We start from the raw sequence: 26,886 nt of genomic DNA, 5'->3' as shown, positions 1-26,886 counted from the left end.
GGAGAATTCACTTCACCTGGGTAATTCCTTGATGAAAGGGAAAGCTCAGAGCAGAGGTAAATGCCAAGCCTTTCCCTTTCATCTTGGGAAATCAAAAGCATTTCTTAAATTTCTCTCTCATTAACCCATTGTAACAGGGTTCTTCCAATTCCATAACAAACTCATCCATTTAAATTCAATACTAACTAAGAAATACCTTCACGGCGAAAAGCAAAGCTTATTAACAAAACAAGATCTCTAAGAGATTTTCCTTTAGACCCAGACAGACTTATTGAAATGTCCTTTGAGAAATCAGGATGGCAGATGCCTCCTCATGTAAATAAGGAGTCTTAGACATATTTTCAGTGTGTTGCCTTTAGGGAAAATAAAAACCACACAAAAAGAGAACCAACTCTGAATATATCCACTTATATTAATAAGTAGGAAGAGTCAAAGAGCGTGCATTTCTATATGAAGGCCTATCACGTAAATCTGTCTACAAGGTAACCAGTTCAACTTTTTTGAAAAAAGACCTGTTTTCCTGAGGCTAGGCATTATTCATCCACCCAAAAGAGTAATGCAGACAGAACATTTGGACAATGACCATTTCCAGTCCTAAAATCTCAGTTAATGCTAATTAGTTGAATTCAAAGCTTCGAATTAATGCAGCATTTTTCCTTTGTAACTTCTAAATGCTTTTTTTCTTTTTAATGGAAACGCCTTTTACTGTACATTCAGGTTTTACTGCCCACTGAATGGCACATTGCGTGTTTGCAAAACTAGACCTTCAATTTGTATGTCATTATTAAGACTTCTTCCATGGTGCTAATGGGTTTTAAAAAAATATATACTTTATTTATATTTTCCCCCTATCTCTCTACCTCTTCAGCCATGCATAGGAAAGAAATGGTAGAAATGTGCAGAGACTGGAGCAGAGTATCTAGAGGATAACTTCTGGCATTGCGCTACTAACAGTTTTAAGAATCAAGTTCTTGCAGAAAGCAGTGACTAAGCTTTAAAAAATGTACCTGTTTCCACCCTGAAGGAAAGAAAGGCCATTTGAACATAAATCCAATCGAATTTGAATGCAGTTTGTCTGTTGATCATTCAAACCACATCGTTTAACCCATATTTTTTAACTGTAGCTTCGGTTTATTTCTATTTATTTTCAGCTCATTTCTGTTTCTAAAAAACACAGAGTAGCCTCAAAATGTGAACTAATTGCAACTCCTGCTAGCTGCATGGGTTAATTAACATAATTACTTATTCGTATCCTGGTCAGCTTGCTGAATTCATGTATTGTATTTCCAGCTTGAATAATTTAACAGGTATTAATTATTTATACCTTATAGCTCTTACAGAGGAGTTGTTCAGAGCCAATGCCAGTTATTAGACTTAGCAGACAAAGCCAAGTGCTGCCCCTCGAGGGTCAGCTCCACTGTCATGCCTGCTTTATCCCAGGGATTACAGAAGGGAAATATTACATACAGGAGGGAAGGGTTGCATTTAGCTACCAAAAAACATTGTGCATTCAATCTCCCTACATCCAGAACTTGATTTATAGACAATGCCAGTGAGTTCAAAGGAAATTGAAAAAGCGCATCTCCCTGCTAAGCACCTTTTTCTTTTGGCTAGTCAATATAATACATTTTAAAGGGCAAGACTGCAAGTCAGCAGACATCCTTCCCCCATAATCTTTGCAATAATTTTCTCTTCCAGTAATCAAAGTGCTGGTTTCTAGCTAGGGAAAGACTACACAGCCATAAAAGGGTCATCAGAACATCCAAAAAGGGGGGTATGTTGAACATTACCCACCCACAGCTTTATCTGTGCCCATCCCACTGGCTGTCCTCTGCAAGCTGTCAAAAAAGCCAGGGTGATCTCCTCCTGCTAGGAAGAACCTCTCCACCCTCATCCTTTGCTTCAGTGGAGGCCTCGATGAAGAATTGGCTCCATGCGAACCTGGAGAGTGAAGTTATGACCCGTGTGTAAGTAGGAAACAAGTAACTAAATGGCGAAGTAATGACTAGAGACCAATAACAACATGTATCTACTAGTGGCTGGGGCTGAACTGCTTTTTCAGAGTGCTAATATCACTGCTGCAGGAAAGGATACTGAGCAGCTGGAGATGGTGTTGAAGAAGGCAAGCAAATACCAGAAAGCTGGAAAAAACTATCTTTATCAAGGACAGAAAGGGCTTGATTAGTTTAACATGGGGGGGGGGGTGGGGGGGTGGGGAAAGAAGATTAAAAGTCAGTTATATAGACACTATAATGTAGATGAAGTGCTCCATATTAAATGGCATTTCTGCAGTAACAGGGAAAGGTGTTACAAGAGCTGGAAGACAGGTAAATTCAAATTAAAATTAAATTAAAAAATTTTGAACATGAAGGGCAAATAACCATAAGAACAAGCTCCCTAGCAGAGTGGTTGATCACATACACCTCCACTTGCAACTTGAGGTTAGCAGTGCCACCTCAGCTACCTTCTCCTCTGCTCCACCAGTGAGCTCTGAGGTACCCATCACTACCTCAGCTGAGCAGATTTATGTTATAAAAGCCCCAAACCAGCCAGCTTTTCCCTGCCAAAACATATTTATTCACAAATCTTCCCTCTTGCCCTCCATCTCGGAGTCACTCACTGCCATTGCTTGTGTGGAGAACGTTGCAGCCATCCTATGTCCCCTCCATTTACAGGTGCTGCAAAGAGCTGTGCTGACGGGAAAATATTTTGCGTGGCCAAGCCATGTTGTGCCAGCATACAGGAGTTGCTTCTCCCTACCTCACAGTCGGTTTTGTGGGGTTGGCAGCTTCCACCCAGGAATCCTTCCCCAGGGTTTAACCGATAAAAATACCAGTGTCGGAACAGTGCAGCCTTTCAACCTCACCTGGTCCTCCTGGGCCAGTGCAACCTCTGGTTGCATCTGCGGAGCTCCTCGGTGGGCGGTGTGGTTACCCAGATGTACCCGAGGGCACTGCTGGCTATGTACTTTACCTTATTCAAACCATCTGTTTAAAGATTTCTGGTCTATGAGTCCTTTTACGAGAGCAGAGGGTGGGGAGGCAGACCTGAAAGCATTTTTTCATTCCTGGGAAAGCTTGGGGTCTGTGCAGCCCTCCAGCTTTTCCCTCTGCAGCAACTTCCCTCCATTCCCCAGCAACTGAAGCATCATATTTTTTGATCATTTTTAACCACTTCGTGGCATTAAGCTAAGGGTCGCCCACTGCACTCCACCTCCTTCACTGGGGTCTCGAGGGATGTGTAACCTGAAGTCAAGGCTATGAGACGTGGGTCTGTCATTGCCTTAATCATAAAACATTTCCCATCACGTAGAATAAAATGCTGAAATAATCTGTGCGTGTTTAATCTTCAGCAATAAAGGACTGCCTGGTAACTCCTGCCAGTGTTTCAGAATGCTCCCCTCCACTTCCACTGCACGGTGGGTACCCAGAGCCTCGTGCAGCCTCTCCCCATCGGTCACCCCTTCTGCACATGCATGGCGAGAGGGGTTGGTCACAGCACCCACATCACTCAGCCCCTCTCCCCCTCTGCAAGACAAGTGTCAACCCCTCCCCACTGGATTAAATAACCACGGCAGCAGGGGACATGCTGGAAAACCAGGTCCACGATCAACATTGTGATGTGATTTACGACCACAGGGAGATAACATGATATGGTTTTAATATTCAGTGTCACCCTAGACTGATCCTGTTCAGCCGTGTTACATCCCTTGTCGGAGGTGTTAAGCCAGCACTAAGAATACAACCCAGCGTGGCAGCCCCAAACGTACACGATGCCCTCATCCGTGACCAGACATCCAGTGACCGAAGACCGTGGATAATGCCGCTACGCTTCATACCTGGTGCTTTTGAATATGGCTGCATATCATACACTTACACGTGCTCTTCTCCTCCATGTCTCCTTTTCCTCCCATAAGACTTTGTGGCCAGGAAGGAGGTGGCATAACATCCATCTATTCAACCCCAGCCTTAAATCTGATGTAAAGTAATGCTCTGTCCAGACCCAGTCCATCCCTGGTTCTCCCGCACAGTGGTACCAAACCCTTTTTTCCTTGCACTACCAACTAATCTGCCAAGCTCATCTGAGTTAAAAAGCAATGAAAAAATTAGGAGAGATTGGCTGTGTTAACAGGCAGAACAAATAACCTGGTTTTAATAGACCTTTTACTATTGGGCCAGGAGTTGAGTTTTCAGAGCTCAGACTCCATTTCAAGGTGCACCCAGGAAAGCTATCAATGTGGAGAAACACATGGTAACCTTTTTCTTCCCTCCTCCCTATCATTCGAGGCTCACTGTCCATCTCCTGGCACTAAGCAGTGCCACAAGTCAAACACAACTTCAATTTTCTCATTTGCTTGCAAAGCCAGATCCTTATTATACCGCAGCATATTGCAGTTCGAATGCAAAAACTCCTGCTTAGCCACTATTTTCAGTTCAGACTTGGTATTTTTACAACTATAGATACGCTTCTGAAGCTCTTCACAAGCTGAAATATTGTCCCTTTTCCACATATACTTCTGGTCATGGAATTTTTTTTTAATTTAGGATTTTTTACTCTCCTCTTTTTTTTTTTGTCAGTTGTGGCCACACAGTAACTTGGAAGGGGTGTTACAATTTCATGAGGACAGTAGCTGCAAATCTCTAAGCCTATAAATAACCCACACGAATGCACATTACCTGCTAAAAAAGCACATATACTTTGCAGTTTGCAAACTCCCCCCTTTCGCTTAGCATCTCCCCTCAGTGATGGGCTGCCGGGTCCCTTCCTCTGGCACCATACACCATCGTCCTCCAGCCAAGCCAGCACCTCCTCTCTGCTGGGGAAGGCAACGCAGGTCCGTAGGAAACACGGCCGGTGTTCACCTCCACCAAACAACATGTCACATAAGCTGTCCTGAATTTCTTCTTCTTGTCCTACTACTTTTCAAAAGGCAAATCCACGGGAGCCCCCGAGCTGGAACCACTGTTACATCCTCCATGCAGCGCTTGATCTTATTTCAGAGATGCCAGCGATGCAAGTCCCAAATGAACCGGCATCGTTTCTCATTTCAAGCCTGAATTTTCCTTCAGTGCTCTTAAATGAGAAGTACACTTCAAAAGAAAAATCTGTGTTTAACCTCCTGCATGCTTTTATTGGTTAAAGATCAGTAAAGTGTCATTTTTTTTAGCATGCCAGGCCTGCTTTATCACACTGATAAACACAGTAATTACTTTAGTTGAATACATCTTTGAATGTATACGAGTGGAAACTATATTTGTAAAAGCAAAAATGAGAGACCACCTAAAGGTTTTGAAGATCAGCCAGTAATAGGATGACATTTCACTTCTTTGGGAACATTTGTCCGTAATGAAAGCAATGTCTAAGCACATAAAACTGGGTTGTAATTATCCCATTATCCTTGCGTGGGTCTGAAGGCTAGACCAACATAATGTCAGAGGAAAATGCTTCCTCCACACTAGGAAATCATTACCTCGATAGTTTCATTAGTAGAGTATTAGGCTCAAGCAGCTTCTGCTGCGAACAGACACTCAGACAACAGGAACAGCCTTGAAACAGCATCTCAGCTGCTCCCTCAAACCCTGTTACTTAAAACTGCCTCTCTGTTGGGGAGAGAAACGCTTGTGATGGGATCACCAGAGAGTAGAGGAGCAGAAGAAATCACACAAGCTCCAAGCCATCCTCATGTTCTCAGCATGGCAGCTGCAAATGAGATACCTAAAGACCTACATAGCATGTGTTAGTATATATAGGCACTATATATATTATGTATACATACATATATGGGCTAGCATGTCAGGAGCTATATAGGATATATCAGCAGTAGCCCCATCTCTTCAGCAATGAACACATCTTCAGCCACCCCAAGTCCATCTGTTGCAAGAGAGCTGTGGCAACCCTGATGGTCTCCAGGTGAAAGACCACCTCTGCTTTCGGGACCAGGCACCTTAGTCTAAGAGGAAAGGTGTTAAAATAAGAGGAGAAAGAAAGGAGGGCCTCTGTACAATAAAATTGAAGTGTTAGCACAGATTTGCCAAGACACCATGGGCTGGAAAGAAAAGTCTCCTGCCCATCAACAGCACAGCCTGGCTATAAACACTAGAATTGCTCAAAATCCACTTAATTCACTTTAATTGTAGGGGGCAGGAAAAGTCACATTATCAGGACAGTAAACTCAATGGTCATAGCCACCTTAGGAAGGCAAAATATCATTAGTGGGAAAGTCCCTGGATAAAAAAATGATCTTATGGGTCAGCATCTTAACAGATAAAACACAGAGTGAAACATGTGTTATGCACAGCCAAAATACTGGAAAACAGAGCGGGTCAGGTCTTTATACACTGGCTTTTCAAATTTTTAAACAAAGGTGGGCCAAAGGGTCATTAAGTTTTCTCTGATGGTGATCTTCAGCGAGTTTTGAAATACCAAGAAAAACATTTTGGAGGGCCAGAGGAAAGCAAGCACTCCACGAAGATTTTTTAGCAGGTAAGTGGAATTGCACAGATAATTGTGTCATCTCGACATCAATCCTGGACATCCTTTGGGATGTGCGCTTCTCATGCGAGTCTCAATTTAATTGCTGAAGAAATTAAGGCGACATAACGAATGCCAATCTCTATAGCTCTATGGAAAATAGATCTCATAAAATGAACTCAGCAAGTTTTATTGAACTGCCTGCAAATTGGGTTGAAAAAGCATTCGCAGCGATGTAACATAATTGGGCTGCTGTAAACCAGCTGACTTACAAACTTGAGCTCATTGAGCATGCCTCCAGCACCAGGGTTTTTTATCTCAGCGGAGGGAGGGGAGGTTAAAAGCAACGAGGCACCGTCAGAAAAGCGCTTGGGAGAAGCGTGAGAATGAACAGGTAATCTGACAAAGAGCGAGGGCAGGATTTAACAGCAGGACTGTGAAGTTAGATGAATTCAGGCTGGAAATGTGGAACAAATATTTAAGGCAGAGCAATTAGAGCAATTAATCTTTTCAACAGTTTGCAAATGACTGTGGTGCTTTGTCAGTCACCGGCAAATTTTTAAACCACGATCAGATTTTTTTAAAATTTATTTATTTCTTTTTTAAAAGACAGAAATACACAAGTGAAAACAAAACCTCTGAAAAGGCTAATGGCCCATCTCCTGCCAATCAGGGTAGATGAGCACAGCCAGCCTCGCTGACCTTATAAGATACCCACTTATGAAAACTAAAGTAATTTTCATTCATTCTTTTGCCATCTGACATCTTCCGGGCATGCTAAAAGGGCTCAAAAGTGGATATAAATGTAATTGTAAAGTCTGTTCCTCTAAATCAAGGTTACACACTGAATTTACAAACACTGTCAGCCCAACATCCTGCAGACTTTTCAGTCCGGAAGTGCACGCAGAATGCAGATGTACGGACTTTATCAGCTCCATATTATGCCTCACAATGTGAAAATGATTGCATGACGAGTATATCCAACACCCACGCAAATAACTGCTGCTTCCAGCTCCTAATGAATCACAGACCCAGAACGGGGTCAGAAGAATAGTCATTGTGGGAAAAAAAAAAAAAAAAAAAAAAGAAAAAACTGCTTAAATGGACTGTTTCACATGCTTGCTTGGGCAAGAGCGATCAAAGAAACACTAGTTGGGGAGATTAATGACATAATTTCAGTGGACAACTAACCAATATATTCATGTGAATTTTTCCCCCTGTATTTTCACATTTTATTTAAAGCCTTTTAAGGAGAGTTTATTTTTAGGTATTTGGTATTTAGCAAGAGAATGAAAGAGAAAGAGAAGCAGCCTCCCCGATACAGAAGTCAACCAGCTATCAAAGCAGCAACTACAAATTATGGGTCAACCCAGTCCAAAAGGTGCAAGAGCTGATAATCAGCTGCAGCAGAAGGAGCTGGGTGGGCGAGACAAGCGTTGCAACATCTTCTGGATGCAAATAGTCTCCACAATGAGCTGATTGTCTTCACTGATGCTTTAGGATAGATTTAGCTGCACAGACTCAGAAGAGATTCATCAGGCACCAAAATTTCTGTCAAATTGGCCTTCAGTTGACTCATGACACCATTTCCACTTCCTTTTCCCACGCCTTTTTGCTCTTCTGCCCTTAAACATACAGTTTTAAGGAGTAAGACATTTCATATCCGTAATACCCACACCAGCTCAACCCATTTTTTTCCAGCATCTTCCCCCAGAGGAACGAGCTTCTGGTTGAAGCTGCCACAAGCGATCTCCCATCAAAAGATAAAACATTCACTTTGGAATTTTTTTTTTTTTTAAGTGATTATTTTAATGCCATGGCGGAGAAGGAAAAATTTCTATTTTGCTTCAACTCTCTGCTCCAGCAGTGCTGAGTTACGTAGGGAAGGGAAGATGCAAAACGTCAGGGTTTCTTGCAGGGGAGACCAATTGCTCTGGTCTGTTTTCTGGTCTGATTCTTTTCCTGAATCAGGCACCTGATAATAAAACTGCAGATCAAGGCAAGAAACGTGCTCCTGGCAGGGAGAGACTGACTGCCAAGACACCATGTTAAAGCCCCAGCCATATATTATGCGATGAAAGGGAACATAGAGATTTCCCCCTTTGCCTTGACACAGATTTCATAAACTAGCAGAAAAAATCAGTGGGGGGGTGGGGAAAAACAAAACACAACAAAACGCTTTTCATGCTGTTTTGCTATTTTTTTAATATTCAGTAGAACTCTGAGCTACAGAGGCAGCTTAAGACAGAACTAAAGTTGCCAAGAAGGTGGCCAGTGTATCATCTGCCCAGGCATTCACACAACCTGCTCCCTGAAGAAGCGACTCCTCCCTGTGCCGGGGTGTGAGCTGTGACAGGGTATGCATCTCATCTCCACAGAGCCCAGACAGCAAGCCAGACCCTTTCTTCTGCGCTTTTACGTGAATAGATGTCACCTCACAGATGCCCAAACCCAAGGAGAACAGGACAGCAGAAATGACTTGGAAAGATTTAAAACAGATGGTGATTTTAAGGTTACTGTGCAATTCTACTCAATGCATTGTCACCAGAAGGAAACACAAAAGGGAAGCAAAGTGGGGCAAAACCAGCTTTCCCAGCTGAAGTGGAATGCTCCATTTTTGAGCGATGGCCATAAATGCTGCTGATACCTCAGGCATCCTCCTGACCCTGCTACTAGCCAGTACACCCACCTTGGGTAAGTTATTCAGGTTCCCCATCTTCAAAATGAGGGCAAAGGGACTCACTTCCAAAGGAAAGCACTTTCAAACCTACTGATAAAAAACACTCAACACCTGCAGTGTTGTTCAATGAAAATTTTCCCTATAGAAGCTGGTCTTGGGATTTTTTCCCCCTTCATTCGAGCTGAAATGGCACCAGAACCACCCACAAGACTTTGTGAGAAGGGTAAACCTAAACCTCACTGTGCCCCCATCCAAATACCAGCCTCCAGCTGAGTGCCACATCCCCATCCGTCCATCATATCACCAAGTAAAAAGAAAGATTTCATCTGAAATGGTGTCTTGCTGTCCTGCATCAATGAACAGCCTTTCTTTATCCTTATTTACAGTCTAAGTCTCATCCTTGTTTCAATTCCTTTGCTGACACTAATGCATTACTTTTAATAAGCTGAAGTTTTTCCATTTACTAAAAGAAACAAGTCATCTTGCCTATTTACTAAGTCATCAAGCCACTGCCCATACATATATGCCATTATTGACACTTGCCTAATGAATCCAATCATTATACATGTGTTTATTCCCAATCCTCTTCCATTACCCACACACATGACTGCTGCTGCTTTCCCTTTGCACAAGCTCTACAGCTCTGTCATCACACCCATCCTCCTGGCGAGTCCTTTGTATGGATCTGGAGATCCTCCGTAACCTGGTACTAGTGCACTTACCTGAGTGTTTGCTGTTTGCAAAGCTAAATTCAATGGTCTAAAAGCAGATGCAACAAAAAGGAATGAGCAATTTCTCCAAGACAAATCTTCCATCCTGCTTCTCATTGTGGTAGAAACGTTCATATAAATCATATCTGATTAAGCAAAGATAATGTACCCCAGCGCCATAAAACATGCTTTTCCCCCATTTTCACTGAGCTTAATTATTCTTTGTTTCTTCTTTTCTACTCCAAATTGAGTCCTGGTTAGTTGCCATCTGTTACACTCAGGCTTTCATTTCTTCAAGCGCTCAAGGTTTGTCCCTTGCCTTGACAGGGATGAAATGTGCATCACCACCAAGATTCCCTGAGTTCAGCATCAAAATGTTAATAATGTTATGCTCTATTTAAAAAAAAAAAAAAAAAGAAAAGAAAAAAGAAAAAAAAAGAAAGGTATTTTTCCACCATTTGCCCCCAATTCCACAGTAAATACACAGCCTGCACGGAGAAACCCCCTTGCTGGAAAATTTAATTTGATAACCTAAGAGCCATTCAAGCTGTGTGGAGGGTAATGGGCCAAGTAAGCGGGCAAGTCAAACTCAGCAGAAAGCTAGTTATTCCTGGGGGCTTGTTCAGAAGCTCCAGTATGGGCTTGGGAATACAATTCCTTAATTGTAGGTCAGAACAGCTGGGATCAAATACCACGTTACAAAGAAGGGCTCTCCTGCTCTGCACAAGCTGCAGCTCCTTGCTAGTAGGTGAACACCAGGGCAAAGGAAAATGCATTTCTGCCATTAAGACCCAGGTAAGATGCTTAAAACAGGAGATACTTATTTTGAGGAGCTAACTATCCTATTATCCTCTTGTAAACAACTTTATTCTATCAGTGATCAAATTGCAAAATAAACCAGTACATGTTAGTAAAGGAAAAATCTCATGCTATTACTTAACACCCAGTTCTGGTCTTCAAAGGAACATGAACAGTGTGTTAGTAAACTGATTGTGTCTATATATCACCCTTCTCTAGTTAAATCTTGCCCAATATTATCTTTACAGGCAAAAAAAATTAAAAGTCAACTTTTTTTTTTAAAATCCAAGATTTTTTTTCTCATCGTTCCAATGTAATTTGATATTTGAGGAACAGGAAAATAGTCTCTTTTTTTAGGAAAATTTAAAATTGTGTCTGGATAAGTATAGGATGACTGCTACTTTCTTAATAAAAGACAATGGGAGAATAAAAAAAGGGGGGGGGAAGGGAAAATACACTGCCATTTGCTTGTTTTCAAAATCCCATTTTATGACCAGCCATCTTCACAGAAGTTCTTGTTCAGGTATCACGATGCCCCATGGATTTCACTCGAATCAGCACAGCAAGGATTTCAAGCGTTGTCTCTAGTCAAAAATGAGACTGATTTCAGCTCTGACTTGCTGAGAAAGCTCATTAGTTTTCGAACCAGAGGCTGAGCTACAGCCAGGAAACTACCCCCAAAATATAGGTGTACTGAGTTCACGTGCTCAGCTGCCAAGAGCTCAGCCCCTTACCGACCCGTCACACTTGCCTCAGCTCTAATTCTGTTTTCTATATTAAAAAAAACCCAACACTTCTTGTTGCCCCCTGATGATCATCTAAAAATGACCAAGCTGTCATCTGCAATGGAGTTTAAATACTGCTCTTCATCCACCTTCTTGGTCCTTCTCTAGGACACTGGTGGAGGTGCCAATGGTGGAGATTCCATCATCTTGTAGCTCTTCGGGGACCACCTCCCTGTGAGCAGAATAGGAAAGCATGGGCAGAAGGGGAGAAACCATTGCACAGGGAGGCAACAGAAAACAAGCCAGATCTGCACAGCAAGCGATTTCCATGCTGCTTCTGCCTCTGCAGAGCTGCACCATGTGGTTAGGAGGTATTTGTGACCATGGTTTCGGAAGGTCAAGGTTGGGATTACCCCAACATATTTCACCTGCACTGCAAGGTTTAAAAGAGCCCACAGCAAGGCGAAGCATCCCAGTGCCTGCTGCACGCTGGAGGGATGAAGCCTGTAGAGACAGTCCATGCTGAACGCACCCCAAATTACTCCAAAATACCATCTTCTCCCTTGATTACAGTGAACAAGCCCAGACTTTGCATACAGAGACAAAGCTGTTGGACTGAAACGGCCAGGTTGTCTCTGCTTTCTTCGTATTTGAGTGGCCCCCGGTCTGGACAACTTCAGGGCTGACACCAGGAAACACGTTCATTAATGGATGTATGCAGGTTGGAGATGTCCCACATATCTGAGCGCTGAAGTATGGTATGAGGTGAGCTCATCCCCCTTGCCCATGTTTATTGCTTTTCACCCAAGTTACACACATTTAATAAATCACCTCATTTTTCTTATTTTTATGTGGCCGGGCCACATGAGCCCTCTGGGTGTCCAGGCAGGGAAACTAAGGCAGAGAAGTGTGCTGCAACCCATCCTCCACAGCATCACTGATGCAGTCAGCGTGGCGCTGCATGGTGCTGTTGTGATGGGGACAGGAACAACATACCCAACATCACCCAGTTATGAGACGTGACTTTAAGGCAATGCAAGACAAGGAAACACCCTTAAATAATAAAATCCTCACTCTAATCCTCAATTCCCTGCGCTGAGCATGTGTTGTATTAGTCACCCAGGTGCTATGCCATGTTCTTTATCTGTGGTTTTCTTCTTCCAGTCATCTTCTCAGACACCACTGCCCTCCAGTGATAAGTGCTGGGAGATGAAAAGCAAAAACGCCTCAGAGTACCGTTGGAGACACAGCCTTGTTATTGCCAACATTTTCCCCTTTGTCTGCCAGACTAAAGCAACTTTCCAGTTATTTTACCAAAAATACTCTCTGCCATGCTGCAGCCTGCATTTTCTTCTGCTCATGACTGCAGTAACGACCCCAACCCAGCTGGGAGTTGCTTCACTCTGACAGCAAAAATAAAAGCTTTTCTTGCCAACGATATTACAGTTCATCACAGCCCCGAAGTGCTGGGCACGTTCCTATAGACACAGGACAAAACTGCTCTCTAATAATTGCAGAGCAATTTTATAAAGCAGAGTTATCCACCCAAGCCTCTCAGCAGCCATTTGCTCCTTCAGAGCTTTTTGCAGTACCACCTTTCCAAGTTACTTCAAATCGAGTTTTTCCGTGCTTGCCGTATTTCCACAAGGGTCTTCACAGCTGTTGTGGGTTGACCCTGGCTAGATGCCAGATGCCCACCAAAGCCACTCCTCAGCTGGACAGGGGAGAGAGGACATAAAGAAAGGTTTGTGGATGGAGATAAGGACAGGGAGAGAGCATTCACCAATTACCATCATGGGCAAAACTGACTCAACTTGGGAAAAGTAACTTAATTTATTGCAAATCAAATCAAAGAAAGACAGAAAGAAATACAATCACATCTTAAAAACACCTTCCTGCCACTCCCTTCTTCCCAGGCTCAGCTTTGCTCCTGATTTCTCTCCCTCTTCTCCACCAGCGGCGCAGGGGCAGGGGATGGTGGTTGTGGTCAGTTCATCACCCCTTGTTTCTGCCGCTCCTTCCTCCTCAGGGGAGGACTCCTCGCACTCTTCCCCTGCTCCAGCGTGGGGTCCCTCCCACAGCAGACAGTCCTCCATGAACTTCTCCAATGTGAGTCCTTCCCACAGGCTGCAGCTCTTCATGAACTGCTCCAGCATGGGTCCCCCGTGGGGTCACAAGTCCTGCCAGGGAACCTGATCCAGCGTGGGCTCCTCTCTCCACAGGTCCACAGGTCCTGCCAGGAGCCTGATCCAGCGTGGGCGTCCCACGGGGTCACACCCTCCTTCGGGCACATCCCCCTGCTCCAGCGTGGGGTCCTCCACAGGCTGCAGGTGGCATCTGCTCCACTGGTGACCTCCATGGGCTGCAGGTGGCATCTGCTCCACTGGTGACCTCCACAGGCTGCAGGTGGCATCTGCTCCACTGGTGACCTCCATGGGCTGAAGGTGGCATCTGCTCCACTGGTGACCTCCACGGGCTGCAGGTGGCATCTGCTCCACTGGTGACCTCCATGGGCTGAAGGTGGCATCTGCTCCACTGGTGACCTCCACGGGCTGCAGGTGGCATCTGCTCCACCGGTGACCTCCACCGGCTGCAGGGCACAGCCTGCCCTCTCCCCACAGGCTGCAGGGGAGTCTCTGCTCCGGCACCTGGAGCACCTCCTCCCCCTCATTCTCCACTGACCTTGGTGTCTGCAGAGTTGTTTCTCTCACACAGTCTCACTCCTCTCTCCGGCTGCAGTTTCTCTCCCCCAGGTTTTTTTTTTTTACCCTTTCTTAAATATGTAATCACAGTGGCGTTATCACCATCGCTGATGGGCTGAGTCTTGGCCAGCAGCAGGTCCGACTTGGAGCCAGCTGGTATCAGCTCTATCACACATAGGGGAAGTTTCTAACAGCTTCTCACAGGAGCCACCCCTGTAGCCCCCCTGCTACCAAAACCTTGCCAAGCAAACCCCATACACCAGTGCACAGATGTATTTTCTTTTGACTTTCAAGAAAAATCACAGACTTTAGCAAGAGGGGACATTTGATATATTTACTCCTTCTACCTTTTTTTTTCTAGATAAATTTTTAAGTAAGTCTAGCAACTCCCCACCAGCCTTACTCAAAGCATAATATCTCTCCTCGCATCTTTCTCTGGACTGTAGTCGCTTCTGACATGCCTTCAAACCATTAAAAACAGCCCAGCTGGAAGCCACCCTTCAGGATGCATTTAAGGGACCCCTTCCTGCTACGCCCACTGATTCCAGTTATTTAAGTTGCATTTTGGCTTAATAATTATGCCAAAGACATCTACAATACACACGAATTTTGGCATGCATGTTAAGCCACTCAGAGGATTTGGGTGTATTTGTTTGAGATCTCAGCACACTAGCTGCTCAAGAAATTATCCTCAGTTATCCTTCCCACTTTCATATACCACAGGATAAATAATACAGAGCATGGGTCTTGGGCCAGTCCTCTGCATATGAAGCATTAAAGAGTTTAAAGACATTAAATACTGACAATATTGCATGCAGATACATAAATAGAAAGTGGAATTACAAGATTCAGGACCTGATCCCTTATTACAAACAACTCAACAAAATATTTTTTTAAAAAAAAAAAAAAAAAAAAAAAGAATTTATACACTGATTGGTCATTTAAAATCCCGGTGGTGATTTTTATCTTGGAGGATTTTATAGAAGTTTCCAGCAAAGAGCAAAATGCAAATGAAAATAAGTCAAAATTTCTATCCTGTTGCAACTGCTGGAATCAATCACAGCCTCACACTGTACTCCATTACTGCAAACCATATGCCAGAAAACCCAAATATTAAGATACTGATGGCCTGAGCATATTTCTGACCTCCACAGTTACTTTCTGGGCCTTTTATGTTAATTAATACTTTGTTTTCTACCAACGTGTCTGTATGCTGTTTGAATCTTACAGTCACACGATCAGCTTGTAATTAATTTACTGCTACAAGGACATCACAGGTGTATGTTTTTACACCATTCTACATACCAGTAAGTCTCAAAACTACAAATGCACCAAGAAAGCCAATGCCAAAGGAGCACAAAATAAAACCCATTTAAGTCAAACAGGAGGCAAAACTTTCTTTATGTTTAGTTACATCTTCAACTTTTATTTTTCTACAATCTCTAACCCAGACCGTACATCACCACAGGTCAGGAAGGCTCTAATACCACGTTCACCTGCTGCTGTACCAGTATGTGCTACCCATAACATGCCTCTATTAAAGCTCCACTTGATACGTTCTCCCTGTAAAATATAGAAAGGTTTCCAAGCCCTAGAGAGAGCAGGCAGTCCTCCTCCAGTGTATATAACAGTATTCAATGCTCCTCACATCTTTAAGGGACAATTTTAATGGACCCTCACTCCTTCAAAGATACAGCAGTGTCTCTTAGGAGAGGGAACACAACACAAAGCTGCTTTGGTGTGTCCTTCACTGCTCATCGTCTTTCAGGAAAGCCATCAGCCATCAGTATTTTAGGACTATACATAATTTCCTGTTCTAGTTGACATTTAAAATAAATGAAAGCTTATACCTGCTCCACTACACTAGAATCAAATGCACTGGAGTGCACTGTAAAAGCCCCCCAAAAACCAACACATGTTTTTATCAGCTACGCTAAACATCAGAGAAGGATTCAAATAAGTATTTTTATTTAGCCCAACACTGCTTAAAACAGTTCATTTGCACAACCATGAAACATTTTCCCTTGATAAAAGTTTTTCGGGATTTATTCAAACTTCTACCTGAGGAGAAAGGAAGCCATTTGATAACAAAGCAGACCTCTTAATCATCAGCAGCAATCAAAACTGAAGCTGGTGGAGGCAGCAGAGCGGGAGGCTAGTGGGGGACAGCAAACCTAGTCCTGGTCACAGGCTCAGCAGGATGCCACTCGAGCCTGTGCCACATCCAAGATTGTCCCTCCCTGGCTGCACAGCACCTCTGCTATCCCAAACCACCAAAGCTTTGGTCGACCCTCTTGCCATGAAGTCCGGGTACAGCCACAACCACCTTCCTGGCAGATTTGACTTCAAAGAGCTCATCACTCAGGAGCACTAAGCTACCAGCATTAGAGAGTCTGGAGGCTCTCTGGTTCACTCCCAGCAGCTACAGCAGGTTACTCAGGGCTGTGTCCAGGCGAGTCAGGCAGTCCCTGAGGATGGAGAGCCCACAAGCCAAGGCACTGGCAGGACAGATTTTTGCACTGACTCACAAAGTCCCTTTCTTTGTCAGGTATGTGACCACCACCTGTTCTTTCCACCTCTCAAGACCCCACTGGACACAGACAAAATATTTAGTGGCACTGCTGGAGAGATTGCTCCCCCTCCCTTGTAGCAGTGCACAAAGCTTGGGCTTTGCCTCAAACGTGAATTTGATCCAAAAATCACCATTTGTGCTTACAGATCCCCACCGTTGGGTCTGGAGCATCCCAGCTCCTGTTACCACACACGTGGTCCTGAGCTCAGCCTCCTTTTCTCTGGCTTCTTTAGCATCTCCTTCACATGCACATGCCTCATTTGTGACTACAGGGTTTTATTACTAATGGAACAAATATGCTCAAAGAACATCCATGATCAAAACATAGAAAAACCCTATAAAAAAAGCAGTCCTCATCTTTTCCAGCCGGGAGGTCACAGCGGAGGGTAAAGCTCTTTAAGAAGCCCCTTGCCAAGCTCTGTTAGATATTTTCCAGGACCTGCACCAACTCCACAGGCAACCAAGTGGTTATCTTGGGAAGGCTTTTTCCCCAAAGTTTCTCATTAGTAAAGCTGCAAAGAGGGACTCACAGTCTTATTTTAGTCCTTTCAATCTCATTTTACTTTTGATACACTTCACCGCCCAGGGGATTTTTCTCTAGAGAATTACCTTTTCCATGGTTCTGACAAAAATGGGACTTGCTGTGACTAAAAAGCAGCCAAATAAAGAGTGACTGTGGTCAAGCAGTTTACAATACCATATATGCCCACATCTAGATACTGCTTTTAAAAATGCAGCAGCAAGTGAGACACAGGACCCTTTTACTCCTCTGAACCAACTGATGTCCACAAGCTGCCACGGAAAAATAACACAAAGCATTTGCTAGATCTTGTATCCCTTTTATATCTATTTTTTTAAATAAACGCATATCAAAGATCTGAGAGAGAAAAGCAGTTTATCATGACCTTGCCTGGGAGCGCAGCTATAGGTTTAAAGCTTTTATGTAATCACATTTTCAGGTATTCATAACCAAAGCAGACAAGCTCTGGGCAGGCAGAAGGTGGGTTATATGGTAATCTGGCAGCTGCCTGAAGATCTGTCCGCCTGCGGTTTAGTCCCCCAAGGGAGGCACCGAAAGCCTCATGACTTGAGGCATTTAAAAATAGGCAGAAGGAAGAATTTACGATGACGCCGCTGGGAACAGCTCTGCGTCAGCTGGGGACAGGCAGCAGCAGCTCATCCCCTGCCTGTCCCGGGCCTGATCCTGCCCTCGGGGACCACATAGTCACCCCCTGCGTGGTGCAGTGCCAGTACGAGGGTGCTAAGACCCAGCAGGTGATGCACAAGCTGTTAGCCATGATGGTGACCGTCAGGTTTGGGATGTCTTGTCACGGTGTTGTAGGCTTTCCTTGGTGCAAAATAAATAGTGAAGCCAAATATTTCAAGTTTTCATTAAAGACCATCTAGAAAATTTTTAATTCTGCCATCTTGCTCATCCTTTATCAAAAGGGTCAGGGATCACATCAGATAATCTAAAATTTTTTTAGCTTCATATATTTATATAGAAATAAATATATGTTTTATATTATTTTTGCAGGAGGTGGAAGGCAAAGCTCAATTGAGCTGCTTTTGATGTGCTGCCATAGCGGTGATGCCATTCTGCCTACGAGGAAGCGCAGAACGGATATGATGGAAGAGGCGGTGTCGGTCACCACGGCTGCTGGTGACAGACAGACGGTCGCCTAGCCGTACCCGGCAGAGAGGTGCCATCTGATGCCCTTCAGGAGCGTGATTTTTCTGCGTTGCAGCTTGTGTTTCAGGTCTCCCGTGAGATGAAGGAGAGCAATGCCCAGGGAGGGGGGAGCGGGAACTTCAGCCCATTAAAAATTAAAAGAAGGGAAATGGTTTCAATTGATTAATGACAAACATTTGCTCCTCTCTCTCCTTCTCAAATCCTTCCGCTTATTTTACTGACCTCGGCCCTCTCGAGGGACCAGATGACCCATGCCATATCTCTTCCTACAGCGTGCAACAACCTGCTTGTCTCCAAACATCACTCAATATCCTTCACTGCTTCATGCCACAGACTAGGTTGCTCCATCCAAATAATTAGAGACAAGATTGACCAAGTAAAAAGGCCGGCTCCCATTTCAATTGCTCCCTTTGCAATATTTTCTGGCCCTCCCCAAAGTCAAATAACACTGGTCAAACTTCTCTCCTTCATATTTTCCTTTCTCTTTGGGCCAGCAACACATTACCGACACTACAAGCAACGAGTGCAGCATTAATTCTTCCTATGCCGATATAGCTGAATCTAATAAAATCCTTATGATCTTCAATGCCAATCACCCAGGGATGAAGCATCCAAGGAATGCGCTGTCACAGCGTGCTGGGAGCAGATCACTGATGAGGGAACAGAAACATTTTTTAGGGTTGTAATTAATGTCAAAATTACTGCTGTCCCCTGTACCCTTTCTCCAAGCCTTGGAAAGCGATGCTGATTCTTACGGAGGTATTGCTAAAGAGAAATAGCAGACACACAGAGGACTCAGAGATAGCAAAACATGTCTGTTTAAACTATTTAAGGCATAGCTGCTTAGCACTATCAAATATTAGACGAGCTATAGTCCCAAAATGTCCTTTCCTTCACTTAAAGGCTGTCCTTAATGTAACTGAAGTGTTACACATTTGCAGCAGGGTACACATTTGCCTCCCAGCAGTCAAAAACTAACACAAATGCTCATTTTCCAGCCTCCCAAGGCCTCGAGGGATGGTGGTTACAGGTACTGGGGAAGCAGTTGGGTTGTTTTTCACATGGAGGCCAAATGCAGGATCGATATTGCTTTAGCGGCTGGCAGATGGTGAGATCATGTCTAAATCAACGCAACTCAGCCACCCGGCTGGGAGCTGAGTTCCCAGAAAGCGGGCTGAGGGAGGAAGGGCACAGCCCCAGCTGTCCTAGGGAGGGAGAAACTCTCTCTTGCCATGCTTGGGGTGGTTGGAGCAAAGCATGGGTGAAGCCATCAACAGACCAGCCCTCCCCAGCTCCAGGGGTGGTGGAGACAGCCATGGCAGGAGAGCTGCAAGCCAAAACTGTGTTTATGGGGGAGGGAGAAATGATGGAGAAGCAAAAGGTAGTGCAGGGGATCCCTTTGCTTTAGGCTGGTGGAACCCAAGCAGCCTGGTCCAGCTTTAAGGATGGTCTTGCCTTGAGTTTTGGACTACAGACCTCCCAGATTGCCCAGTTTTCACCTTCTGCTTGGTCAGTCCTGGCCTGAGTGGTACCCAAAGCCCGACTAGAGCAGCCATGAGATGGGTTGACCCTGCCATCATCAAACACCAGCTTATTGCTGTTGGAGCCAGGAGCTTTATAAAGTTGAGAGCATCTGCTCCAACCCTCCATCCACAGTACCGTATAGATCACCTGAAGCCTTTAATACTGAGTTTAAACACTGTGGGTGAACACCCGCTCTCAGCAACACATCCCACCCAAAACCTCAGACAAGGTGGAGGGGGGTAAAATAATAGATTCATGCTGGGGATTTCATCTGGAAAACCATCTGCAGGACGACCGGGCCAGGGCTGTGAAGCTGAAACCACAATACACCCCAATACCTCGCCTTAAACGTTAGACCCCACTGCCATCTTGTGGCAAGTGCTTCCCAAAATAAAGTAAAAGAGGGGAAAACCTGTTAAAAGGTCGCAGGCAAAGTTAGCTGGTGCAGTGAGGAAGGATGGCTAAGTTATTGGGAACAGAGTGGGGCAACTCATCACTTCTCTTAAACGATGCTGAGACTGAGTCTATAGCACCATGCCAGTTACAAACCGATGCAGAAAAGCACAGAGGTGAGATGGTCCAAACCAAATGTGCAAAACTGAGGATATAATCACACACATAAAGCTTAACTGCTTGTATGGCCATGACTGCCTTTGAGTCGTGGCTCTGGCACATTAATACCAACAAAGATTTAACTGCTATTTCAAAACATTTAACAGTTCCCAAAGTAGTTTAGCATCGCCCTGGTTGAAATAAGGCTTGTTGACCCCAATAAGCAGGATTAAGCTGGAATTAGATACTGCACCTCTGAATTAAAGAACACAGTTGCGGGAATTTACTGAGAAGATGGGGATTATGGCTCACGTCGATCATTCACATGGCACAAAGCATCTTCTGATGCTGAAAAACCCGCAGATTAGCACCCCTCGGGTTTTCAAAAAGTACCTCACTGCAGGAATGAGGCAGTTTTGAAAATCCCCACGGTCTTTATCTGGCTGTTAGTCCTAGCCAAGTGCTCTGAGTACACCTCAGCATTTACTTTTTACATCATTTATCATTTACAGCACTCGCGCCATGGCAGAGCCTTTGCTTAGCAACTGGGGATCACTTCCTAGGAACCACTTTCTGAGGCATTAGCCAAGTGCCTCAATTGCTGTATCATCCAGTCATGACACGGATGGCTCTTACCTTGCTAGAAAAAACAACGAGATGGTTTTCCTTCTTTATATGGCAATAAGCAACCACCAGATGCGGTATCAGACAGCATCGGATCTGTGTATGACCCGAAGAACTTACCTGGTTTAGGTACAAGTGAATAAAAACTCACTGAACAAACATAGATTAATGAATCATTTACAAGAAGTGTGTTGCTTTCCTCAACTCAAATCTCTGCTAGCAGGAACAGATCAAGAAAATAACAGGGAAGAAATATATTTTAAAAAACAGACATAGAAAGTGGCAGTGTCTTGACTATTCTGAAAGAAAATCTGATTTATGTCAAATAGCTCTATACACCTGACCATCCACACAGCAATGCTTTCTTCCATTAAAATCTATACCACTGTTAGAGGGAGGAATAACGACATAAAAACATACTTCCAGACAAAAGTTAACACATCTTTCAATACCTTTCTGTTTTCACAGCTCCCGTCTTTGGATCTTTGCAAGTCCTTACAACACTGACCCTGCTGCACATTACAGGGACGGGTTACAAAAGGCACAACATATTGCCAGAGACAAACTCTATTTTCTGCTTTCAGCTGGGATTTAATTCTTTTTTGAGTTTCTATTGCCCCATTTATTAGTTTCAACTTCTTGAGAGTTTTCAATGTCAGTGTATAGTACAGACAAGCTTGACCTACATAAAATTAATTACATTGTTGATAGCTATATCTTTATCTTCAGAGTTGAAAAAGCATTTGGAGGTTGATCCCAGACCTGGATAAAAAGGTTTCTATCAGCATTAAATTGAAATCAACGCACAAAACAGACGGGTCTAAACACACCTTGGAGTTTTTATGGTGTGGAAGTTGTCTCTGGGTTTTAGAACTCCCTGCCTCCAACCTCTCAGGGACCTGAAGACTTGTGGGATGAACAGTTTAGATGATGCTATCAGTTGCTGTCACTAAAACACAGGCAGCAGACTGTTATAGGTATATAAGTTACCCCCAGAAATAAATTAGACAAAATGCCGTCAGCAGTTTTTAGATGCAAAAGCCAGAGAAACCCACAGAGATATTAAAGGGAGCTGGCACCAGACAGACCCACTTATGCCTCCAGCCAGCACCGAAATCTGGGAAATATCATCCCCTTGGCAGAGGCCGACTGCAGCAAAGTCCTTTACCCCCAGCACCCAGGATGCTGTAGCAGCAACCTGGAACCGCATCAACAGTGCGTCTGTGAAAACGCACATTTAACCCACCAGTGGCTATTAATCTGGGGGCAAAAAAAAAAGGGGGAAAAAAAGCAGGCTGTGGTTGCAGCACATTTGGTACACTGTGCCCGTCACTCTTCCAGCAATGAGACGGGAGAAGAATTAAGCGGACCTTAATTAAAATCCAAAAGCAATCCCAAACTGGCTTGGTTACCATTGTCATGGCTACCACGAGCGAGGCCGAGGTATGAGAAGATGCTGGGGATGAAGTGCCAACCCAGAGGGTGATGGGAAATGCCAGCAGGCCCCACTGAGGGGCTGAAACAGCATCTCTGGGTGCTGGGAACGATGCAGGATGGGGCAAACAACCTTCACAACACCACATGGACGCAGCGTTTTCTGGCGCTGGCCTGCCAGCCCGAGCTGGGACCAGCAGGGGAAAGTCTCAGGTGAGGATTAAGCCCCGCTAGAGCTGTGAGCAGCTTTAATAACTTTTAAATGAGTTATTACACGTGGGCAGGCACCGGGGTCCCTGCTGTTACCACAGGTGCCAGGTCACTGTCACCTTCCCCTGAAGTAGTCAAGGCTCCGGACGATCACAGCCTTCAAAAAAAGCAACAGCAAAGGAAAAAGTTGGACCTGGGTTTCTTCTCTGGCTGCAATACGCAGCCTCTGCTTCGGACAGGGGGTGTGAAGGGACGCACTAACCCGGGGAAGGGTGAACTGACACGCTCTGCTTGCGTGGCCAGTAGTCACACACCTCCCTGGTTTGTTTTATTAAATCACCCTACGCAGTCTGGAAAAATAATAATTAAAAAGCCCAAAGCCAAGCGCTCATTGTTTATCTTTAAATGAGTGATAGTCTCATTAACGAAGGGCAGGGGACAACTGCAGAGGAAAGGGTAGGAGTTTGGTCTGGGTGATGGCAAGGGACGTTTTGTGAGAAGATTGAGGGACGTGGTGTAGATCCGCACCCAAATACACCCGACTACGAGAAATACCGTCAGGAATGATTTTGCTGAAATAAACTGCTGTGCATGGAAGAAATCGGACCGTCACGTACTCGGCGAGCGCCAGTGACAGCTTCTGCCGAAAGGAGGGTGACACTCGGTCCCGTGTGCTCCCACAGCAACGTCCCCGTCACGCTCCGAGCCCCGGGGAGCCAGAGTGGTGCTGCGCTCCCCCCTTTTCACACGGTGTATTAAGGCAAAAGGGTCACGCACTTGAAACCCCCTGAGACCCCAGGTTGCGTGAGGCGGACCCCAAGCCCTCCCCCCCCCCCCCCAAAAAAAAAAAAAAAACAACTCTGTGGGTGCCCGACACCGGCGCAGGGGGCCAACCGTGGGTGCAAAGCCGCCAGGCGTTGGGATGGGGGGCAGGAAAGGGGGGTCGGGGGGCAGCACCTGCCCCGGGGCTGGGGCGGGAGGGTGGGTGCTGCCTGCCCGGAGCTGCCTCTCGGGAAGCGGCCAAACAACTTCCCGGCACCGCTGCAAACTTTTCCCAGTGCCGGGGGAGGCACCGCCGCCTCCCGGCCCCCCCCGACGCCGCCCCGGGGAGCCGGAGCGGAGCCGCGGCGGCGAAGGGAAGGGAAGAAGAGGGGCCGGGCCGCCGGTAATGGGTTATCCGATCCCCCGCAGGGCTCCTTCCCAGCGGCTAAAAGCCCCTAAATGCGCCCGGCGCTTCCTCTGGGGCACGATCGATGCCGCTTCTCCGGGGAGCCAAAGCGGGGAGCGGCGGGGGGGGGGGGGGGGGATGCGGTGTCCCGCTGCCTCCCTCCCGGTCACCCCACTCGGGAAGGGGCCGAGGGGTGTGTTTGGGGGGGTGTTACCCGTCCCTACCTCTCGGCCTTGGTGAACTTGCGGAAAGCCTGGCGGAGGTCGTGGAAGGAGCGGTAGGTCTGCGGCTCGGCCGAGATGCCCTGCGCCCGGGTGGTGCGGGGCCCGATGTGCGGGCTGGGGGCCGGCAGCACCGACTGGCATTTGTGCAGCCGCCGGCGGAGCTCCTGGATCTCCTCGTCCTTCTCCCCCAAGCGCCGCTCCAGCTCCTTAATCCGCTCCTCCTTCAACAACAGCAGCTTAGTGAAGTCCCCTTCCAGCTCGGTCATTTTGGGGGTGCGCCCCCCGCCCCCCCACGCCCCGCGTTAGTGCCGAAGCGGTCCCGGGTCGGGCCGGGCAGCTCTCATGGAGAGCAGCGGCCGGATCCGCTCCCCGGGAGAGGGGCGGGGGGCTGGGGGGGCGGCTCCTGCCCGCCCCGGGTCAGGGCAGCGGCCCCGGCATCCCCAAACCCTGCCCTGCGCTCCGCCGGCAGCCGGCGAGCGGGAAACCAGGAGGGGGGGTGCTGAAAAAAAAAACCACACACACCCCGAAAAAGGAGGAAAAAAAAAAAAAGAAAGAAGATAAAAAGAAAAAAAAAAAAAAAAAGACAAGAAAAGGGGAAAGAGCTTTTGTGCCACTCTGCGAGGCTGGGATCCTGGAAATAGCAACAATTACCATGTGATCGGAGGGTGACGCAGCTCCTTGTAACTGGAGCCGAAGACTTGGGATTCAAGAGCACTTCATAAATATTAAATTCCCTTCTGCTAATGAGCCACGTGGAGACGCCCCCCGCCCCGCCCGGCCCTCCCTCCCGGGAGCTCAGCATCCCAGCCCTCGGGTCACCCCACATCCCAGCTGCTGCGTTACCCCTCATTGCTCCCCTCCTCGGCATCCCAGTCCCCCCCCGGGCACCCCCATCCCTGGAGTACCCGACCTCTGTCCGTGCAGGGGCACCCTGCATGCCACCCTGCATCCCTCCCTGCCAGGACATCCCGTGTGCCTTCCCCTGGGGCACCCCACATCCCGCTCAGCATCCTTCCCCCCATCCCACCCCTCTTGGGCACCCGCATCCCTTCCCACCAGGGTCCCCTCTTCCCTGGCCTCCTCCAGGTCACCTCCCAACAAGTCACCCACCCCCATCATCCCGTGGGGCACCCAGCTTCCCCTGCACCGGGTACCCCTCATGCCAGCACATGTGGGCAGCCTGCACCCCACTCCCTGAGGGAGCAGAGCCCAACACCAGGCCCGCAGACATTGGGACCCTGGTGGCACCTGGTCCTCCCAGAGGGGACGCAGGCTGGGGCGGGCAGGCAGCCCGCAAGTGCTTGCCAGCAGCTCCAAGGAGGCAGGAACTCACACTTCCTGGACTTATTTGGAAGAGCCCATCACACACATGAATTTTTAATGCTGGCTGGCAAAGAGCACCATCAGCTCCCCTATCATGTTTCCCTCCCAAACCACCCTCGCTTCCAGGAAGGAGGGCAGGAGCCCCTTACTGTGGGCAAAAAGAGGGGCCTGGCCCAGCCCCACAGCCAGGCCTTGGGCCCAGAAAGAGCCCAGGAACCCCTCAGGGGCCACACCCCAATCTGGAGCAGCCGTGGGGTCTTGTCCCCTGAGTTTGGGGCTCACAGGCCTCTTAAGGGCAGGGCAAGGACATGGCAAAGCATCTGAGCTGGGCTTGGAGGACAAGGCTGTATCAAAGGAGTCTTAAGGTGGAAAAATCAATTAGCAGCCTCTTTTTTAATGAGTTGGAAGTGGCAGGGTGTTTTTGCACACTTGTATCTGTCCTTCCAGCCTTTCATGTGTGGTTGGAAACCTCCAGGGTCAGAGCTGCTCCGGGTTCCCATCCCCAGCCCAGGAGCATCCCTGGGGCCAAGTGGTCAGGCGGGACTGAGGGGGGGGGGGGAAGCAAGGGAGGGAGAAATAATTTTAAAAAATTAATAATTGCATTTTGCTTTATTAAAAGGCAAAGAGCGCCATCTCGTGTAGAAAACGATCTTGTAGCACGGGGCAAAGATTTGCAGACAGACAGAGGGGCCCTCCACACGCTGCTCCAGAAGGGAAGGGGCGATGCTGGGAAGGGGCAGCTGGGAGTTCCGCCACGCACTGATGCTCAGCAACTTCATGGTACATTTCTCTGTTAAAGTCTCGTTTCTTTAAAAAATGCTTCATTTAGGAAAACAGGAGCACCGTCCCTGCACTTCTCGGGACCTTTGTGAAAGTAATTGCTGCCAGGGATCTAGAGAAAGAAACGCACCAGAAGATACATAATCTCCTTGTAAAACACATAATCAAGCAGTCAGATTTCACCAATATCAAACCAGCCTTTTTAGGGTTATGTTTTAAACTCATCGTTCATCATTCATATTCAAGGACTGCCTATAAGCTTTGGCCTCCACGCAGAAAACAGGAACTGGGATAAATACTGAAATGGCAATTTAAAGAGAAATGATAACCAAGCAGCACATGAGTGCTTCATACCAGGCTAGTGTACAGTCATAATAAGGTTTTAATTTGAGGTGGAGGTAGTCCTCAGTCCCCAGGACCAGCAAGACGACCCGCATGTGACGGCAGGACTCAGGGTGTGGGATGCTCCTCTGCACGTGGTGGGGAAGGTCTCTCCATGGTCCCTGGGGTCCCTGGTGTTGCTGAAAGCCCCAATCCCTGAGGTACAGGACTCTTGGAGAATTTCGGCATCTAATAACTTCAGATGTTAACTTCTCACTTCAATAATTGCCAAAACACACTTCAATAATTGCCAAGACCAACCTGGAAGCATCTCCAGAAAACCAGCAGAATACATGTAAAAAAACAAACTCCAAA

The 26,886-nt window shown here is 46.4% G+C and overlaps 1 protein-coding gene and 1 long non-coding RNA gene across 2 annotated transcripts in view; both read right to left on the bottom strand.

Moving 5' to 3' along the window:
* The window catches only part of PRKG1 (protein kinase cGMP-dependent 1), a 533,626-nt gene extending 509,249 nt beyond the window's left edge, over positions 1-24,377 (bottom strand). The window contains exon 1 of the mRNA XM_074830170.1: positions 24,088-24,377. Within this exon, the coding sequence (XP_074686271.1) occupies positions 24,088-24,353 (266 nt within the window). The 5' untranslated portion in view covers positions 24,354-24,377. The remainder of the gene's footprint in view (positions 1-24,087) is intronic.
* Positions 24,378-26,000: 1,623 nt separating this feature from the next.
* The window catches only part of LOC141925712 (uncharacterized), a 28,202-nt gene continuing 27,316 nt past the window's right edge, over positions 26,001-26,886 (bottom strand). The window contains exon 2 of the long non-coding RNA XR_012623916.1: positions 26,001-26,302. This is a non-coding gene — a long non-coding RNA (uncharacterized LOC141925712). The remainder of the gene's footprint in view (positions 26,303-26,886) is intronic.

This window comes from Strix aluco, chromosome 7, assembly GCF_031877795.1.
Source record: "Strix aluco isolate bStrAlu1 chromosome 7, bStrAlu1.hap1, whole genome shotgun sequence".
Classification (NCBI taxonomy): Eukaryota; Metazoa; Chordata; class Aves; order Strigiformes; family Strigidae; genus Strix; species Strix aluco.
Note: the sequence above shows the minus strand (reverse complement) of the source record. Positions and strands in the feature narration are given on the sequence as shown.